Raw genomic sequence first — 15,290 nt, 5'->3', positions numbered from 1 at the left:
GACCTTACCTCTGTAAAGCATATGTGTTTGCTCAGGATTGAATAATGATGTAGCTGATGGCTGAGCAGGTCATTCGCTCCTGCCATAGGCAAATACTGATTTCAGAAGGCGAATGTGTGTTTTGTCCACTGCCAAAACATACTCACAGCACCGTAGTGATAAAAATCCACACAACTCCTAGAACAGCAAAGGATGGAGTGGGTTTGGAGGACCAAAACATACTAAGATGCAGCTGTATACCTCACCCAAAAATACTTCAGTGGTTTTACGGCAAGGGTTTTATGTTGAACAATGAACACTCAAGGTATTTTTTCTTTACCTGACTGACTCTTTTTTAAGATGGAAACCTGTTATTTTCTGAATATTTTTTATATAATGTTCCTTAGAAGCTCAGCACTGAGCTATGAAGTAGTGGAGCACCAGTACTTTAGGATCTGATGGAGTGATTTAAAATGAATCATAAATACCTGACCCCAGAAATGCATGAGTGGCTGAAAACAACCAAATACACCCTGTATTATTTCAGCAAATGTTCAATCTTAGTAAAGGTTACTGTTTATTGAAAAATATTTATCCATTTTGAATGTGATGCTAGCAACACATTTTGGGACATAGGCATGTTTAGCAGTGTGTTACACCAACTCTACTTTTAAAAACACTGAAATTTGGGAACTAAAGAGACCAATTGATATAATTATGAAAGTGAAATGTGTTTCCATTCTTTCTTTTAATATGATCTAATAGTTCAACAGATGAATGACTCTGTTATTGTGTTTTTCTTTTCATAATGCACCAATTATTTTCAGTAGGTGATACACCTGGACTACTTTCAAAATCTTTTACTAATTATCCAATCTGTTGTAGTCCATCAAAATTTTGATTGGACTTGTCTTGCTTAAATAAGTAAGGCCATTGTCTGGATTGTAGTGTTTTGCTCCAAAACCTGTAAATATCGTTAATCATTAACAGTGCTTTCTCAGATGTGCAAATTAAATGATTTTTTGGACCACAGAATACTTTAAATTCACCCAAGTCCATCTTAAATGAACTTGGGCCCAAAGAAGACAGTGGAGACTCTGCTGTTTATATATGATTTCCTTTTGCATTTGTGAGTTTTAACTTGTGGATGTGAATAACATTTATAAATGCAGTGACAAACTGTGTTCACAGACAGTGATTTCACAAAGTATTTCTGTGCTCATGCAGCAATTTCCACTACAGAAACATGTCTATATTGAAAGCAGTGACACCTGAGGGCCTGAACATCACAGCTAGCCGATATTAGTTATGGGCCTTGTCCCTTGCATATAGAAATGTCTCCATATACTCTGAATATTTTGATGGGATAATACTAGTGACATTGATGATATTTATTCCCAAGTTACCAAGTTTTTTCCCAAGTTTTTTTTTTTTTGGTGAACCCCTGCCCATCTTTACTTCTTACCTCAACCACTCTGAGATACTCTTTTTAAACCCAATCATGTCACTAACCTATTTTAAAATAACATAATGTGTTTCTTTATATTATCATGATACACTTTCCCTGTCCCGATTTTTTTAAAATACTGTTGCTGGCATAACAAAACAATTCTCAGTTACAACATTTGAGTTATTATTATCATTGCATTCTGTTTTTATTTACAATTTGCAAAATATCACATTATACATTTCACAGAATAGAATATCTTGTATTGTGATTGTATTTTGAAAATGTTTTCCCACTTTATCATAAAACATTTCATTTCACAACAACAAAGTCAAGATTAATGCTAGACCAGTCATAAAATTTAAAACATTCAATCCATATTTTTTATTCAAGAAGTGCGTTTTATAGGAAAACACTACAACAGTATTGATCTAACCATTACTGTTTTAGACTCAAAAGGATATTGCATTAGGCCTAACAGTCCACTTCTGCTATAGCAGGAAAATGTTTGCTTTTCATCTTTTCGAAAGTGCTCTTAAGATTCCATGTATCTAAGGGAATATTCCTGTTCACTTGCTACTTCCTGTTTGCAGGAGGATAGTGAATATGTTCCACTGAGCAGGGTTACTTAGAAACTGTGACTTCACCATTAGCGAAAGGAAGAATTATAGTTATTTTTAACTGAGATGATTTGGACCTACTTTTCTGTATATATATGTGAGTGCGTGTGTGTGTGTGTGTGTGTGTGTGTGTGTGTGTAGTTTGTACAGTGTAGTTGGAAACAACATTGTCCACCAAGTGGTAGGTTAATATCTGATCACTTGCTTGGTGAAAAACTCGCTACACCACATCATTATGAGTCCTTTGGCAAGACTCTGAATGCTGCATGTATCTGCATGTATCGCCTGTATCTTTAACTTTTTTAACTGTTTACATAAATGTAAATGTGTGTGTGTGTGTGTGTGTGTGTGTGTGTGTGTATGTGTGTGTGTGTCTGTCTGCAGTCCAAACTTGACATGGAGAGACATGCAGCACCTGACAGTGCTCACCTCCAAGAGGAACAAGCTCCATGATGAGGTGCACCAGTGGAGGAGGAATGGAGTGGGCCTGGAGTTTAATCATCTGTTTGGCTATGGTGTGCTGGACGCCGGTGGAATGGTCAAGCTGGCAAAAGACTGGCGGACCGTGCCAGAGAGATTCCACTGTGTGGCTGGCTCTATTCAGGAGATGCAGTAAGTGTCACCATTTCGTCCTAGGTTTTTTTAGGCATAATTTTAAACACCCTGTTCAACTGACATATTGTATTGATTTTTTGAGTTGACACATATTCCAACATAAGTTATGCATTTTGTTTTTTTTGTTTTTGTTGTACTGTTATTTGGGCTCATTGACTTCATGTGGCTAATACAAATGGCCATATATTATAGTTTTATTGTTTTTCCATGGCCAAAAGTCTACGTTACTGAATGTTCTTCTTAAACCATATGTAGGCAATAAGCCAGTACATCAAGTGGGGAACTCTAGACCCAGAAGGTTTGTTGATTTTCATCAGCTAATTGACAGATTTAGTCAGTATTAGAACAGAGAAGCCATTAAACTGTGCTAGACTCTGGCCTACATTTTCCCACTCCTGTAATACGCTGTAACATGAAAGCATGGTGGCAGGATGCATGCACATTGTACCTTTACCAGCATGGTATTGAAAATAAAATGACATAAAGCAATTAATTTTATTTTTGTTAGTAAAACCAAAATTTTATTGTTTTTAATTTAATTTGAATTTTTGACTTGATTTGGCTCCCATAAAGATAGCCTTATTATGAACATCATTTAGTAAAACTGTTTACTTAACAGTTTAACTGTCACACACATGGAGAGATGAGGTGAGGAAAGGACATACTGAGATGGACAGACAGAAAATACTAACAAATCATTGCTCTCCTATCAAAAATATGCATCAACATTTTTGGGGATTTTTACATAATTTTAACACAGCCGCAGCCCTTTATATTTTGTGAAGATTTCTTGATGAATAGACCAATAGAAATGCTCATTCTCCTGTAAAGTTGCTATTTTGGGAGATGCATATTTTTCATTGGACAGCAACGATATACTTGGATATCAGTTACCTAGGGACATAAAAAAGAAATAAACAAGAAAATTAACATGAGGAAAGAGATGAGAAACAGAGCAAGAAACAAAATGAGAACAAACATGAGTGCAATGAGAATGAGACCTAAACCAAAAAAATAAACGAAGAAATGAATACCAGAGAGAATATTATGCACCTGTGAGCTGTTAGCCAGTCATGTGATTGTCTCTGGGCATGGCTAAGAGACACAGGTAGGAACCAGAACACATGGCTAAGCACAAGATCAAAACAGAGAACCATAACATAACAGCGACAGATCCTGACTGCAACAAAGACTTTAAAAGACGTACATCTTAAACTTACATCTGTATTAGATGTATCAGTCAGAATATAATCTTTAATCACACATCAAATTACAGCACATCATTTTCTTGTTAAGAAAATGATATACCATTCTTAAGAGAGGTATATATACATGTGAATGTTTATAAGAATATATATTGCTCTCTACCGTTTGAAAACTTAAATAGTACAAAACGGATGAATGACCATACTGAAAGTAAGGTTAATTCAATATTAGTTAACATGTTAATATGTATAATGTGGTGCAACACCGTGGTGCAGTCACACAGCTCCAGGGACCTGGAGTTTGTGGGCTCAAGTCCCGCTCCAGGTGACTGTCTGTGAGGAGTTTGGTGTGTTCTCCCTGTGTCCATATGGGTTTCCTCTGGGTGCTCCTGTTTCCTCCCATGTTCCAAAAACACATTGTAGGTGGATTGGTGACTCATAAGTGTCCATAGGTGTGAGTGTGTGAGTGAATGTGTGAGTGCGTGTTGCCCTTTGAAGGACGGGCACCCCTCCAGGGTGTATTCCTGGCTTGCGCCCAGTGATTCTGGGTAGGCTCTGGACGCACAATGAATGAATGTATAATGTGATTAAATGAAAATACAAAAAATGTTATGGAATCATTAACTCATATATATTCTCATATATATTAACTAATATACTATATTCATGTGCTACATACATTTGTGGACTGCTCCACAAAGGGGTTGCTATTGTGCTTTGCATCAATTACATGTTGTTGTTTTTTTTTGTTTGTTTAAGGTCAGTGTTACCTTTGATAATGAATATTTAGGTGCTAAATATTCATTATCCTCCCTGTTCACTAATTTTCAACAAAGGCAATGTGTCCTCACAGTGACCCTCAACCGGATAAGAATGAATGAATGGATAAATGTGTCCTCAAAACTTTGACAGACAGTATCATGGAGCAGGACCTCTGGAACACACAGAACAGCTCAGTGAATACTGACAGATGCTGAAGTTTTATGTAAGAAAGCATGTGGAATGTGCATTGACTAAGGTTCCATTTTGGCAGCAGGGATTCATTTTGTGCAGCCATCAGCTCCCCATTTTGACATTCATCACATGTGCTGGCTGGGTGTAGATGTTGTGTGGAGGGACTGCTCCACTCTGACAGCTCTCAGCTTTGATCCACCCCTGAGCTCCACATGAAGGCATACTGCATGTGTCAAACCCTACACTCATTTTCCCAACAGACCTAGGGAGTCCCTCTACCCTCTCTCTCTCTCTCTCTCTCTCCCCTCTAAGCACCTGTGCTCCTTATTCTCACGTCTGCTATAATTAGTCCTCTCCTACTCACTGCTGGGCATAGCATGCTATGGCAACAGCTTCAATTAGTCTGAGCTTGAGTGGCATGGAGGGGATTGTGTATGTATGTGTGTGTATATATGTGTGTGTTTCCCTACATTTCATGGACAAATACTGTGCAACAAATTGGTCCTTATTTTGTAAAGCTTTATCAGCTCTTTGGTTGTCAAAGTTTTAGTTAGGTTTAAATTAACATAAACATGCTACATGTGTGGCAGCATGATGGTGCAGCATGTAGTGTCGCAGTCACACAGCTCCAGGAAACTGGAGGTTGTGGGCTCGAGTCTCGCTCCAGGTGACTGTCTGTGATGAGTTTGGTGTGGTCTTCCTGTGTCCGTGTGGGTTTTATTCCGGGTGTCCTGGTTTCCTCTCATGGTCCAAAAACATACTTTGGTAGGTGGAATGGCGACTCAAAGTGTGTGTTGTCCTGTGAAGAACTGGCACCCCCTCTAGAGTGTGTCCCCGCCTTGTACCTTGATTCCGGGTAGGCTCCCGATACACCGCGACCCGGAATTGGATAAGTGGTTACAGACAATGAATGAATGACATTAACCTGTGTTCACATATGGATTCACTGTGTCATTTTGAAATCCCTAATGACAAAGTACAAAGTAGCAAATCTTGTTTCTATCCTAAATTATAGTCCAGAGGAATTTTTCTGCCAAGGCAGCAGGCAAAAATAACCATTATGCAGGGGAAGAGGCAAAGACACTGCCTGTGGAATGGTAATAAGAGTGGGCATTCAGGGGCTTCGGCCAAGCAATAACGCTTTATCAGCATCGTCTAATGAATGCCTTGGAGCAGACAGGCAGCTAACCTGCGGGCAACAATGCAATGCAAGGCCCCTCATGTGGGCCATGTGTAAAAGTAAGGATTTAATATATTTTGAAGAGGTTCATGAAACAAGACGTGATTTCCTGAGGATGCTGCACATCATTATGAAGGCCTAAAAATGCCTGCCTTGTGTGAAGAGGCATCTGGGTATTTCTGAATGAGTGTGCTATTTTGGAGCTATTCCACTGCATGCACTGATACCTACTATACTTGACCTTACCTGACTCGCTTTTTTGTACCTAATATCAAATATTTTATTGATGGCTAGTTTTTGCTACATATCTGCATTGTGTCCCAAATGACCCTCTGGGAATTTATACTTTATTTTTTAGTCCCAGTTAAGTAGTGTAGGTACCATGAAGTGGTAGCTGACAAAACACATATTTTTCTCATAAGCATTTATTGTGTGCTAATCAATCACTTCAATGCTAGCGTGGGCCCTTGTGTCCTGATTATGCATATACATTTTAATCTTAAAAATATAATGTTTCATTGTTTCTACAATGGGTGTACAGCTGAATTTCAAGGTGATATTTTCAAGGTGCAATATTAAGAGAGAAAACCTGTATTGCAATATGTAAAATAAGTGGATTTGTCTTTGGTCTCCACAAAGTGTGTCTATTAGTATGCAATTCGTATTCATTTGTATCAATTAAAGTAAAGAAACGACTAGAAACATTTGTTTATTTTTAATATATGTGTGTGTGTGTGTGTGTGTGTGTGTGTGTGTGTGTGTGTATAGATTACACACCATTCAAATGTCAAATGTCAATTACCTCCATGTATGAACATCTGACATCCAAATTTTAAGTTTTGAAGCACTTTACGTAACAGGACAATAGACTTTCATTCAAAAAGGATCCTTAAGCCAGACTCTACGTTTACCTACATATGTAATATTTAAACTGTATTACACTTTGTATTACTATAAAAACTTCATGAAAAGATATGTGAATCAACAGCAGGGTATAGTACTCACATTTCATCATATTTTTCTTCTGTGCTTTCTGTTCTTCTTTCATTAGCTCACTGCTTGGGCCCAACACGCTGCAGTCATAATGTGCTCATCCACAGACCCTGGTTTTTCCAGCCTCACAGTGCAGCACCTTTTGTTCCAGGGCAGTAATTACAATCAGAACAGAGCCGCGAACCTCCTCCAGTCTCTGGACTATTAATAATTCAGCATGTGCTGTAATACCTCACAGAAATACCACCCCATTTCTCAGTATCTAAGTGTCTACAGTAGCAAAATCAAACCTGTTAAAGTAGCACAGTGTTATTGGTGTGCATTCAAATCAAATGTCCCAATATTTAGTGCAAAGCCTTCCCAGAAGAGTATATATTCTGTAAGTACAACATAGACATAGACTACCTATTTATATCCCCTTAGTTTCAACAAAAAAACATGTCCAAATCTGTAGGCAATTTTCTCCCCAATTTGGTTTTTGCCAATTCCATCCTCTAGCTTGGAACATCCAGCTTCCACAAAAATCACACAGTCAAGCTGGAAAGGTAATAGCAGCACATGCTTCCACTATCACATTTGAAACCATCCACTATGTCACATATTCAACTGCTGTTAACCAAATACCATTAAACAGCTCAATACCTTTGGAGGAGAATTCAAATTGCCCAACTCACTTTTATTAGCAAGCATCATGCTGAGAGAGCACTAGAGAAGAATTATCCAGGATCAAAGTACCATTTCCAATAGTAGTGATGAAACCAAATGCAGTATTTAATTCAGTTATGGAGGCAGACAAGTGCTTATAAGCAGGCAAAGAGAAGAATGATTCTTTTTTGCTTATTTTGCTGCATTCTAGTGTTTGTGTTCTGAGGATTAATTTATTGCTTTGGATCTGGTCCTACATTTACACTCAGACAAAAAAATAATGCACCAAGAAGGAGTGGCTGGAATCGAACTAAAGGTTATATATTTTTAATTTAATGTGAGTGATTACAATATTCGAACGTAAAACATTTAATTGGGGAAGACTGTACAATTGAAAGGAGATTGTAGTACCGAGTTGGGCCACCTCTAGCCAGGATACAAATGAGATATTGTTGGCCATGGAGGCATACAGGTGACATCTGTATGACATTCTATGGCACATTTGTCCACAGATATTGAGGCTGGGCCTGTAAATCCTGCACGTTTGTAGGTTGCAGACTTTCAGCTGGTCCCATAAATGTTCAAATGGCAATTAATTAGCTGGGCAGAATAATATTCTATATTGTATAATATAGTATTGTAATATGGGAACCCTTGCTGTGTGTGGGTTAGCATTATCCTGTTGAAAAATGCCAGTGGGAAACGTGGCATGAGAGGCAACACATGGAACTCTTAGTGTCCCTCGTATCATTACTAGGGGTGACTGACTGTTGTATTTAATGGCTCCCCAGATCTTTTCACCAGCAGTGGCTGCTGTGTGTCACTCTACAACACATGCAGCATTGAAGTGCTCACCATGTAGCCTCCATACTCAAACCAGAAAGTCTTTGGATCTCAGTACCTGGATTCATTGTTGAAGACGATATGATTCTAGTCCATAGCAGTCCAGGTTTCTCGTTCATGACACCACTGCTCCCAACAACCCCTAACAGCTTGTTCAGAACAGACTAGATGGCACGCAGTTCATAAAAATGACCACCCTGCTTCTCTCAGTCCAATGATCTGTCTCCTCTCATAGTCTGGCCACTGGGCAAAATGGCTTTGAGTATCTAGCAGTCAAAGATCACTCACCAAGAGGTACACTACAAAAAGTTTTTTAGTGCAGAGCGGGAAAACACTTTTACATGCTCTTGTGGCAAGACCCACAAGACTGTAATCATTTACATATCTGTCTGAGACGTATATGTAAAAATGGGTATACAGACAAAAAGGGTATAATGGCAACTTACTGCTTGTGTTATATTAATTAAAAGAATTTATTCAAATCAATAGAAGTTCCCGTTTGCTCTAGATGTCTCCCTGAAAATATTAAATGTGACACTTTTATGACTTTCGATTGCTAGTTTTTGTTTTCAGTACTGTAACTGTACCCCATAGGATTCACTTCAATACATGACTTTAAATGGCCTACTTGTACACCCGCACATGTCTGACTCTTACGTAGTCTTGTGTCTTCTTATGTTGAGGTACGTCTATGAATTAGTTTCCCAGGAAACACGACAAACTCTCGTAACTGCACACACACACACACACACACACACACACACACACACACACACACACACACACATGGTTAATCTGAGTGCAGTAATGGACCAGGCTGGGAAACCTGCCTCTGATAATGCCATTACGTCCACTTTATGGTCGCTCGCTCTAGCCTTCCGCCGTTATCATCCCGGCGGCACAAAACAGCCTGTCAGCAGCCCTGCGCCTTTGTGCTAGAACAACAACAAAAAGCACCGCCTCTTATGGCGAGGACAAGATCCCTTCATCTGGCCAAAGCAATTTGCTTGGCAGCAGGGTGGTGCATTATTGAAAAAAGGAGGACATAATAGAGTTTTGCTGTGGCCTATTTTTTCACAGTCTCCTTCTTATTAAACCAGCCCATCCAGAGAGGAATAATTGCAAAATTGCAGTCTTTTTCCAGAGCAGGAATTGAGGGTTCAGTTTGTTTCTTCAGCTTGTTGTGCACACATGGCCATAAAAACACATTGGCATATTAGTATTTGGAGAGAAAGTATTTGCTTGACTTGGGCTTCATGGTTTGGCAAAGGTCCATTTACTAAATTAGCCTGCCATTATATATTACTATATTATATACGACTGCATTAATAGTACCTCTGCAAGTATTGTGTTGGGTCAGTGGGTACACACTGATCTGATTTAGTCCAATCTAACTGTATTATCTGTTAATACCAGTTTCCACCAGTCTACTAGTCTAGTCTTACTAGTTTTTGTATTATTAATATTATTATTCAGCAATTATTTTTTCTCACAAGCATTAGGTGATCAAGGATAGTGAATAAGAACATTTTTGTCAACCGTTTTTCAGTGGCATTCAGAGCTGTTGTCGAAGGGCCACACTTTCACACTTGTCAACAGCAATTTTAATGATTTTTAACTCAGCTTGAACTATACTAGAAAATATATCAGCTATTAACTGCCTGTTGACATTGTTTAAAATTCCTTTGGGTAAAAATTAGGGCAGTTTATGCTGAATCAGCAGCCACACACACAGTCACAGACCTCACTTTGGATATAATCTTAGCCCTTAAGCTACAAATCTGTACAAGTTTGTCCTTCAGAGATGAGAAAAATTAAATTGGCAGGGCAAATTTATGGTTGCCCCCCCCCCCTAAGTACAGGGATCTGCAATTAAATCAAAGGAAAGATCAGATAACATCAGGAAAGAAGGTTGGACATTGTGGCTGCATATTCAGTCTAATGCTTGGGTTTGGTGTGATATGTAAGGATGTAAGGACAAAGGGAGGATCAGCTGTTCCACAGGAGGCTATTTGTGCTTTTCCACTGCATGAACCCTACTCAACTCGGCTCTTTTGCTTTTCCATTACGCAATTTTGTTACTTGCCCTAGGAAAAAATATCATACTTAACTGTATTTAAAATACATTGAAATCTTACCAAGCATGTTGCAAATACATTTATGTAGTTAAATGAAATATGCTAAAAATATATTAATTTCATGTATTCATGTCATACTTTGAAGTTAATTTTAATCACAATTTTAAAACAAATGAATAAAAATAAACTTAACAAAAATATATATATATTACCGTGAAATGTATTTTAATTAAATTTTAGTTGAATTTCAATAAATATATTTATTATTATATTTCAACACAAAATAAGTGTACTTAATGACATTTATTTTAGTTCAAATTTATTTGAATTTCATTACATACAATTACTTCTCACATGGTTCCAAGTAGTATCCTAAATAAACAAGAAACATGGAATGTTGAAATTTATATACATTTTTTTATATTTTAGTATATGTATTTCTAATGATATTTACAAAGAATATTTTACTCAGTACAATTTTAGACTCTGTAACGATATAATATTCTTTCTCATTCCAACAGCATTTCAGGTCAATTTCACATTTTACATTTTAGTTAGTACATGAAGGTATTTAATTCAACAGAGTGGAAAACTAGATGGCAATGGAGAAAGAAATATTTTGGTGGCAATAATCTTTAAAAACTGTAAAACCGAATAGTTTGCACTATTAGAATAAATAGTATAAAGTATAACTATACTTTATACTAATATAAAGTATAAAATTAGTATAAAGTATAACTATATATGTGACTATCATCTGAGTTCATTCAAAACTTTAATCAGAAAAAGTCCTCTACTGCTTTACATAATGTCCCCTAATCCTGTTTTTCTGAATTAACATCATTAGTCTCTTTCAACATTTTTGGGCAGTGAAGTAACATACATCTTATTATTTGACATAACAAATACACATTTTCTTTTGAATGAGACAGAATGCACTGCAAATATATTAATGATGTCTGACACTTCAATCATAAATATAGATGATATATTCAGTATATATTCAATATACTCTATCTGTAATTTTTTTTAATACTTTGCCTGTTATTTTATCAAAACACAGTATAGTCTACATCATCATCTTCTGATTTGATATCCACCAAACTCATCATTTTACATATGGTCCCATTTATTAACTGTACAACTCAACTATTTCTCTTTGTAAGGGTTATGTTATTATAAGAATGATATACAACACCATTACAAATGAAGTGGTGGTAAAATAAACCTGAGTGGACAGTTACTCCAATTTTTTGATTTTTGATAGCTATCCTCTGCAAAAAAAGACATACAGACCTCTTTTGGGCAGCCAAAGCCTATCACATGGCTGTGAAACTCTGTAAACCTCTTTGTAAGGCTGGACATGCCCTGTAAAAAAAATTTGCTTTAATTTGCAGTAGCCATGTGTCTTTCAGCTCTTTAGAATAGACCCTCCACCTGAGGAATTTCTTATCTGAGTGGGCACATGCGTGGTTCCATTAAAGGACTCAAATGGAAATGTTCCCCAGTTGTGCACACTTTCTGCCATATGCATCAGCAAATGCACATTGAATGAAACATTAGCAGCAGCATATAGTTAGCAAGTTATGCATACATTTGCAAAGTGCTTATTCTGCCATATCCACATGGCTCACTTTGATGGCATCCTGGAGTAGAATGTGCATTGCAAAAATTAATAATAAAAGAAAATAAGAGTCCAGTAGTACTTCTTTAAAATGTCATTCAACACAGTCAATGAATAAAAGAGCAAAAATGACCTCTATTTATTGGCTTTCCAATATTTTTGGTCACTGATTGACCTTGGTGCCCTTGTGACTTCTACAGGTGGTTTAATGGCAAGCAACTGCTTGTCTATAATGCTGGTATTTGTGCCCAAATACCAATCTTTCTCATGGTAATTACCATCTAGCCATAGAAATGCAAGTTGTCTGATGGTGCCTAGACAGGCACTGTGTGTAATTTGTCAGCTCCATCAAAGGGGATGGGCCTTTGACACCCGTTACTGGTTCAGCATGTATACCTAACATTGCATGTTCAAAATTATTTCGCTCTGTTCTTAGAGGTGGTTCTGGTGTCTGCCAGGCATATGAGCCACTATCACGGTGTAGAAAGAAGTCACAAACATATTTGCCATTAAATTGCTTTGTGTTTCTCATGAGAGGATGTGCAACAGTGTCTGTAGAACAGATTAATGAATGGACTTTGCTTGTATGCTCCCTGTTTTCAGAGTCTTTCCACTAATTCCAGTTTGTTCTGGAATAAAGGTCTGACACAAAAGCAATCAAAAATGTGATCATATTAGGCTTACTATCACTAAACCATAGGCATGGGATGCATATATTTGCTCGTCTGTCTTTTTGACGAAAGTTCGATGATTTGGTAATGAATAGGCCAAATCTGGTAATTCTTACTTTCAAAAACTGGAATACCATCAGAATTCCATATGATTAAAATGTCATTTTTATTTATTTATTTTTTTTTATTTAAATTGATCTTAGGTTTCTTTAAAATCACTAATGTGTGGCTCGCCAAATTAAGTACAAGGAAATAAGAACCAACTTGTAGATAACAGTAAACATCAAATTCATATTTATATCGAATTTTTGAAGCTGTCTCACTGGTTCTTAGGTAGGTTTTGGGTAGGTCCTTTTTTAACCCCTGAGGTTCCAAGAGAGCCAAGTAGGGGCTACATGTGACCTGTGAACTTTGCCGAGTGCTGTTTGGCCAAAGAGAAAACTCCACTGATCTGTCTGAGCTGGGGCAAGGAGCTGTGGTCAGTTCCCAAAAAAAACTACATCTGAACACTCTATGAGTAAACAATGCTTAATGTTACTGCCACCATTGTTGTGGTTTTCAAAGCTTGAATTCCCCATAAGAAATTGTTTTATGCAATGTCACAGGCTACATTTCAGGGGGCTTTATAGTGGAAAACCAACTAGTGACCAATAGAGTAAAGCTATGTAAGATTGAGTAAAGCATGCAGTGGAAAAGCACCATATAAAAAAAATCATAGGAAAAATGATCTGGTAAGCTATGACATCCCTGAACATGTTCTGAATAAGTGCATGTGGCTAAAGGTGCAACATTTCTCTTTCTGTCTGTCTGTCTCTCTCTCTCTGCAGTAAAATCCAGTCGGGTGAGAAGCTTTCGCTGACCATCTCCACGGATGCCTGCCAGGGCAAAGAAAACTTTGTGCGTTACCTGGAGCATGTGCAGGCTGTTGTGACGGTGAATGCCAGTCGCCGTGGCGACCTGACCATCAATATGACCTCACCCATGGGCACCAAGTCCATCCTGCTGAGCCGCCGGCCACGCGATGCCGACTCCAAAGTGGGCTTTGACAAGTGGCCCTTCATGACCACACACACCTGGGGAGAGGACCCCCGCGGCACCTGGCTGTTGGATGTGGGCTTCCGTGATGAAGCCCCTCAGAGCGGAACGCTTAAGGAGTGGACCCTCATGCTGCATGGGACACAGAGCGCACCTTACATTGACCAGGTGGTGAGGGACTACCAGTCCAAACTGGCCATGTCCAAAAAGGAGGAGCTAGAGGAGGAGCTGGATGAGGCTGTGGAGAGGAGCCTCAAGAGCCTGATGAGTAAAAGCAACTAGCCCCAGGACAGCCCTGCATGAACCCTGGCTTTTCTCTTTCTCAGTCTTTCTTTAGCTCTCTCAGTGTATATCTTTCTCACTTTCTCGCTTCTTCTTCTGCATTCCTTTTAGTTTTATTCCTTTCTTCATGGTTACACTCACCCATTGGATGAATGTGTCATGTAGCCCTATTATAATAAAAAGTATATTCTCAAAATTAACTGCCCTACAGATGAAAATATTATGTCTTGCTTTCTGTAATATTTTTTTCTGGTTTTATTTTTTACAATTTCTGAAAAAATGTATATACACAGAATATATAGATATTATATGAAGTTCTTGCTTACCTTGCTGTCTTGCCACCTCTACAAAGACAACTGCTGTACAGTTTGTGACTGTAAATGACCTTATGTGTTCTAGCTGCTTTTAGCTGCCTAACATTTAGTACCTTGCAAACACAACAGTGATATTTTTTTCTGTTACATTTTGGTGAGGACGAGCTGTTTATATCTGAAGATAGGGATGGATGATGTGTGCTCACAACCTGTGGCCAACTATAGCATATTTCATATCCTTCTATATATCTAATAATAAATCTGTTCTGCTGTTTGTTAAAGCACTTGAGTGACAGAGAGGATGTTTTGCCCAAAGTGTCTATGGAAAAATCAAACTTAACCGTGGTTCATGAAGTCTGTTATTTATACTGGAGCATGAACTGAACTGGACCTGTGACTGTACTATTCTTTTTAGTTTCTCCATATAAAGACTGACTTGTGCTGTAGTACATGGACAGAAGCTTCCCCAGTAATCAGGCTTTTTATTTCGATGTAAATTTTGTGTGAGGGAGACTACAAGCTGAAACTAACAGATTCTTAGGTCTTTCCGGCTGTAAGAGTAGATTATGCATAGGTCACATCTGCACTTCAGCAGATCACCTTCATGAAAAATGGATGAGTGTCATCTCCAGCTGGCTCACTAAGAGAAACACTTTCAGTCCAGTGTGAAGAAGGAAAGATTTTGCACACACCCTGCTTGATGTACAGGGTATAATACACTGTCATAGTGCCAAGGCTTACACTTGAACAGTGTTAAGAATATGGTTAGAAGTCTATGCCTGCATTATTTATTTTCAAAAATGTA

At 38.0% G+C, this 15,290-nt stretch overlaps 1 protein-coding gene across 1 annotated transcript in view; it reads left to right on the top strand.

The window, feature by feature from the left end:
• Positions 1-14,931, top strand: part of pcsk2 (proprotein convertase subtilisin/kexin type 2) — a 54,613-nt gene extending 39,682 nt beyond the window's left edge. The window contains exons 11-12 of the mRNA XM_066679352.1: positions 2,431-2,658; positions 13,682-14,931. Coding sequence (XP_066535449.1) covers positions 2,431-2,658; positions 13,682-14,171 — 718 coding nt within the window. The 3' untranslated portion in view covers positions 14,172-14,931. The remainder of the gene's footprint in view (positions 1-2,430; positions 2,659-13,681) is intronic.
• The last annotated feature ends 359 nt before the right edge of the window (positions 14,932-15,290 follow it).

The sequence above is a fragment of the Hoplias malabaricus genome, chromosome 8 (assembly GCF_029633855.1).
Source record: "Hoplias malabaricus isolate fHopMal1 chromosome 8, fHopMal1.hap1, whole genome shotgun sequence".
In the NCBI taxonomy this organism is placed as follows: domain Eukaryota; kingdom Metazoa; phylum Chordata; class Actinopteri; order Characiformes; family Erythrinidae; genus Hoplias; species Hoplias malabaricus.
The sequence above is the reverse complement of the archived record's forward strand: the minus strand, read 5'-3'. Positions and strand labels throughout refer to the sequence as shown.